The 6,249-nt window shown below is 41.8% G+C and overlaps 1 protein-coding gene across 1 annotated transcript in view; it reads left to right on the top strand.

Moving 5' to 3' along the window:
• Positions 1-1,157: 1,157 nt before the first annotated feature.
• Positions 1,158-6,249, top strand: part of kcnt1b (potassium sodium-activated channel subfamily T member 1b) — a 133,782-nt gene continuing 128,690 nt past the window's right edge. Inside the window, exons 1-2 of the mRNA XM_084055396.1 lie at positions 1,158-1,252; positions 5,543-5,591. Of these exons, the coding sequence (XP_083911522.1) occupies positions 1,186-1,252; positions 5,543-5,591 (116 nt within the window). The 5' untranslated portion in view covers positions 1,158-1,185. The remainder of the gene's footprint in view (positions 1,253-5,542; positions 5,592-6,249) is intronic.

Genomic DNA, 6,249 nt, shown 5'->3' with positions numbered 1-6,249 from the left:
CTAGTACACAAACGTTACCAGATTATTGTCAAGGAAAATGACAGAATGCTTTGCGAAAGAGTGAAACTTTTGATCAAGCTGGATAACGGGAAATGTGTGGGAACGGAGAGACGGAGCGAGATAAGTGATGGAGGTCTGGCTCCTGGCCCTGGGAAAGCAGAGGGCCATGTGTGTGGGTTTGCACATGATGACGTTGAGAGCACTCGTCCCCTGGAGGATACACAGTAGACGGGCTGTAAAAGTAGCAGTACCACACAATGTAGAAATACTCTGATACAAGTAAAAGCCCCCTATTCTGATTGTATGTTTTACTCGAGTGAAAGTACAAAAGTATTGGCATCAAGATATACTTAAAATACCAAAAGTGAAACCAGTCGTTATGCCAGGATTTCCCATTTCACAAGTTTATTTTTTTTTCAAAATGTGTCACTCTTTACTAGAGAATAGCAGATCTACAAGCTCACAAGCTCAGGTTCTAGGATGGCTATATATATATATATATATATATATATATATATATATATATATATATATATATATATATATATATATATATATATATACACATACGCACACGCACACGCACACGCACACAAAAACTAAAAGAAGAAAGAAGTTTTTATTGCACAACGCGTTTCGCTTCCGCTTCCTCAGGTGCTATGCGGAAGAGAAACGCGTTGTGCAATAAAACAATCAAAATCAGTCCTGGAGTTGTGCGGTCCCTTAATTCTTTCGAAGGTCTTCTTTTAGTTTTATAAACCTCTTGCGCTGACCTGCAGCTCCAGTCGGGGTCCAACAAAGATGTGCACGAGTCTTATTTAGTTTATATATATATATCAAGTATAAAATAGGGCTTAAAAAGGGTTAATGTATGTTTTGTAATAATCTAAGTCTAGTAATTAGTAAGTTTTCTTATAATTGTAGTTAAGCAAAAAGTACTATTATGTGTCTGTGATGTGTAGTGGGTGTAGAAGTATTGAAAAATGGACATAAACAAGTAAAGTATAAGTACCTAAACATTTTACTTAATTACATTACTTGAGTAAATGTAGCCTACTTACTTAATCCCCCCCCCCCCCCCCCCCCCCACACACACACACACACACACACACACACACAGGAGGATCTCGGTAGTCAGTCTTCCAGTACCAGTTCAGACCAGTCGCATGCTCACTGTCAACCAGAATGAATATATTTTTCAATTACAGGGGAATCCTTGCAAGGCAAGTAGCAGAAGACAGAGTGGTTGAAGGTATGTAGAGATGGAGTTTATACACAGATGAATGTGTAGTGAGAGGATAATGCTAATGTATGAAAGGATTATATAGGCTACTGTATGCACCCACTGTACAGGTGTCATGCTCAGCTGATGTATGACACCAGTTTATTGCTGTGCTTGTCAATACTCAATGAATAAATTGCTGTGATTAATTGTGGGTTGTTGTGGACTCAACTGAATACAATGCAAAGGTCTATTTACAGTTGGCTATATACACACACACACACACACACACCTATATTTATAGATATCTATTGTTTCACATAGTATGCAATAGCTTATAGACTTGTCGACAGCCCTTTTCTCATAAAGGTTTTTAATCACAACACTTATTTAAGACATGTGATGTGATTAAATCACTGCTAGATTTCTTTATTCGGAGCAAAAGTTGCAATTTCTCCCAACTGCCACCAGAGGTCTCTGTTTGACGACGAGAGACTGTAGCCCAGTAAGCTTGCTTGCACACACCTGCTAGCCTACAGAAACAATTGGTAAACAGGCAACAACCAGAAGACATTGATCAGCTTTGTCACCAAACCTCTGGCGCGCAACAAGACAGACGCGCGTTATTTAAGTCGCCTACGGAGTGGATCATCGAGGACAAAGCAGCTTTTTATGATCTGATCACTTATGGTTACGGTTTAATTCAATTGAACAAAAGCCCTTTGAATAGTTTCCAACAAGCCACCGGGCTGCTCTCCTCTCCATGGACTAGTCTGTTGGCAAGCGGTGGATCGTTACATTACATTGTTGCCCGACAGATGGCGAAGAGGATGCTGATGTGTTCGCTGTGTGGTTTTCTTCTAGCATGATGATGATGATGAGGATGATGCGTCCTCTTCTGCCCTTCCGCGTGTGTGTGTCTGTGTGTCTGCGCGTCTGGGAGGAGAGGATGGATGGATGCACATGATCACTGATGCTGACAAACCAAAACATGGAAACCACGGGGATCAAAGCAGCGCTCCTGTCCGAGATTACATTTACATTAATCTAAAGAGGTGAAAGCGTTGTATTTGCTCTTTCGGCCAAGAGGAGGACTGTTTTGTTTTGTTTTGTTTCCAGATAAATACGCGATATCAACTTGTCTTGCAGGCAGCTTGACGCCGTGGGGATCTTTATTAGACGCTCAATCTTTTAGCTTTGCAGAGATCAGATGTTCGCCGGTTTCCTAATTAATAGGATCATAGCTCCCCCCCCCCTCTGGACGCGTCTTCTTCTGTCATCTGGAGCTCTTTTACAGTAGATCTATTAGTTGTTCATTTTTCCAGTGATGATCTGAGCGTTATGAGCGACGTCTTGGTCCGTAGTGTCACTGTGTCACCTCCTCACGGCCACCGCATGGACAATGTGCGAAGGATGCTTTCCAAACCTAACGTTTGTTTGCGATGATGGGACCCCTGTCACACACACACACAGCCAGGTAAATGGATGGATAGAGAGCATGGTTCTCAAACTTTTTATTTTCATTTCAAGGACCTAGTGGTTCTCAAACTTTTTCATGCCAAGGACCCCCAAATTGATTTGTATTTGGACCCCCCATCTGAAAATGCTTTTTACACGATACAAGCTCATAGCGTATCACTTAGTGTGGGGCTATGAGCTTGTAGATCTCCTATTTTTGAATAGCTAAGTATAAAATATGGTTAAAGTGGTTGAAATGATTGTGACGCTATATTAACTAATTTATCTGGGGACCCCCAAGGACCCTTGGGGGTCCCCGGGCCCCACTTTGAGAGCGTAATATTGAGAACCAATGCTGTAGGCTACCCCACACATTGAGAACCACTCATTGATGTTGGGGTCGCACCTGTGTTGGGCATTCTGCACTCCTTTGAACTTTCTTTGCACGTGCAGGCACGCAACTTATTTTAAAGCTATGGAATGAGTGTAGGCTATAACAATAGCCTACTTTTAAAACTTATTTTTGCAATTCCTGGCTCACATTGTTTCATTATAACCCATGATAACTGTACTTAATAATTGCTCCACACCTTCATAACATTAATGCATTCATTGTCTGCCCTCTCTGTGGAAAGTCAGGCATGGGCATTCTTTGTTTTAGAGATGGAGACCTAATACTAAGTGTACAAATGCACATAGCTCTCTGAGTTACAAATTGGTATGGTATTGGTATAATAGTATGGTCTACATCCCTAAAACATAAAAAATAATGCCCATTTATGCCTGACTTTCCACAGAGTGGGCGGACAATAGAATAACACTCTGAATTATTTTGCTGTGGTTGCACACTGTGCAAGTCTCTCTGTATTACAGTACTTTAGCTTCAGCCTTGAGCCTGTGCTCGGAGGCTGCATAGCAATTGGGCTCCATATGGGTGGGGATTCGACATGATTTTTGTCTCTCACAGAGGGTGGTCTCAGTGGCGGGTCCCTCTTCCTTTTCTGTCATACTTCCCGTTTCCTTTCAACACATATATTTCCTCCTTTCCTCTCCTCTCCTCTCCTCTCCTCTCCTCTCCTCTCCTCTCCTCTCCCTCTCCCTCTCCTGTCCTCTCTTGTCTGCTCTCTCTCCTCTGTCTGACTGTGTGGGTTTGTTTCTGATGGCCTGCGTTCACCGTTCAGTTGAGAAACCCGTCTCTGGGTGCTATTAGCCCACTCAACGCTACCCACACTGTTCTATGATGTTCTATGACAACACACACACACACGCACGCACGCACACGCGCGCGTGCGCGCACACACACACACACACACACACACACACACACACACACACACACACACACACACACACACACACACACACACACACGCTGGATGATTCAGAGCAGGATAGAGCAGATAATCGATGGAACACAATAATGGCATAAAAATAACAAATGGGGAAAACTTGAAAAGCTGAAATTGCAGGTGAAATGTGATTATGTTATTATAGAGGAAGGAGGGCACTTGAGACCTCATCACGGAATGCCGTACATCCATCCCAAGGGGCTCAACAAGGCAATTCAGGACTGAAAGGCCCACTTGATTGAAGCCCATCTCAGCCAGGAGAAGCATGTCTGTTTATACCTGGATGTGAGAAAATCCACTTACACACAGAAAAAATAAATGGTTCTTAAATGGTTCTATTATGGTCCCACGAAGAACCACCACCTACTAAAGAAGAACCATTTAATTTAGTGAATGCTTCTTCATGTTCCTCATGTGGTTCTGGAGAACCTTTTTTTCAAATTTCTTTGAGGAACCAGAAAAGTAGAACTCGTTTTCGACGAGATTTGGTGGACAGGGGAAAAAGGAGGGGATCAAGTACTAGACCCCTGGAAGACCCCGGTCGATGAAGAATATAGGGTTTAAGCGGTTAAGGGTTCTTTATTGAACCATTAAAATACATGATTCTTATAACCTTGGTCTGAATGGTTCTTCTATGGCATCACTGGCAAGAACAGTTCTATTATAGAAGCCGAGAGTTTACAAATTCACACTGAGATATTTTTTTATGTGTACGTTCAACCGCCCACCCACAAAAAGTTTGATTTGAGAAAATGAGAGTATTAGCGAATAAGTTAGAAGAGTTTAAATTAAGCTGTGGATTTGCTCAAATTGAATTTAGGAAGAAATCCTGTGTGGCTTGTACCCATTTTAAAAGCAGACTTTGAAGCGGGCTTGAGTTAAGCTGAGCTACAGGAAGGGAATGTCATCATATTGGGTTCGCCTCCAACTCCTAATGAGCTGAGGGAGCTCCACTGATCTCATTCCCCCCAGATTCGGCACAAACATGGGGATGAATTCATTCTACTATTATGCCACTAAAATGTGGAATGCCCTACCAACAGTTAATTAAATATTCAATCAATCAATCAATGTCTTCATGTAAACCAGTGATTCTGTGAGGGTATTGCAAGTGGGTCGCCAAATGATTGCTAAAGCATTAAGATTTTATACCATTAATATGAAAGAATAATGTTTAAAAACGATTATGGTATTTTTTATTCAGCTTTCTTGTGATACCAATAAATAGGAACTATACTACTACATTATAAGTAAAGTATACTATGTTAGATCCATTAATCCAAGCCAGAACACAATTGATTGACCATTAGAATAAACATGCTCTTAAAATGCACGCGTCCACTCATCTGATCACTTAACACCAAAGTGATCAAATGGGTGGACCGCAAACACTTTCAAAATGTGCTAGTGGGCCCTGATCCAGAAAAAGTTGAGAAGCACTGATGTAAACGCTGTCTTTTTTGTCTCTCTCTCTCTGTCTCTCTCTCCTTTGTCTCCAAAATCCTCCACCAAGAGGTAGCCATGAGCCCCCCCCGACGACCGTCCAGTTCCCATGGTGACAGGTAATTTATTTGTGCTGACATGTGCTGACATGCAGAAAATACAGGCAACACACAGATGCTAGAGTACTGCACTTATACAGTACATGTGCATGCCATGCACATACAGACATAAATTTACATGCAAGTTCACCTTTCGTGTCAAGGACCCCCCCAATGTCAAGTAACTGTCCACGGACGCTCATCTGACATGATTTGGTGCCAGGGACCTCCATACAAGATTTTCGTTTAAAAATGTTTCAAAAATATTCAAAATCTTTCAAATTCATTTTCACGATTTCTTGTAAATAGTGTATCTAAAAGCTCACAATGCATCGTGACATGAGCTTGTAAATCTGCTATTTTCAAATAGCCGAGAAATAGGGTTAAAGTGGTTAAACCGATTTTGATGCAATCTTAACACATTTTGCTGGGGAGGACCCCACCGGGTCTCCAGATCCAACTTTGAGAACCACTGGTGTGCACAAATGTGTACACTAACACCCCTGTATCATGTTGGCTGCATGTATCTTGTTTGTTTGCTTTAGTAACCCCCTCCCTCCCTTATCATCGTCAGAATTAATAATGAAGAAGCCTCAGGGTGCTGTGAATAATGTAGGTTGTTTGTTTTCGCTTAAGAACACATGTACTGTATGTGGACTCAGGCCTCTACAGAACATAG

Source organism: Gymnoscopelus microlampas, assembly GCF_963454915.1.
Source record: "Gymnoscopelus microlampas genome assembly, chromosome: 4".
Classification (NCBI taxonomy): Eukaryota; Metazoa; Chordata; class Actinopteri; order Myctophiformes; family Myctophidae; genus Gymnoscopelus; species Gymnoscopelus microlampas.
This window is presented reverse-complemented; position numbering and strand designations above follow the sequence as displayed.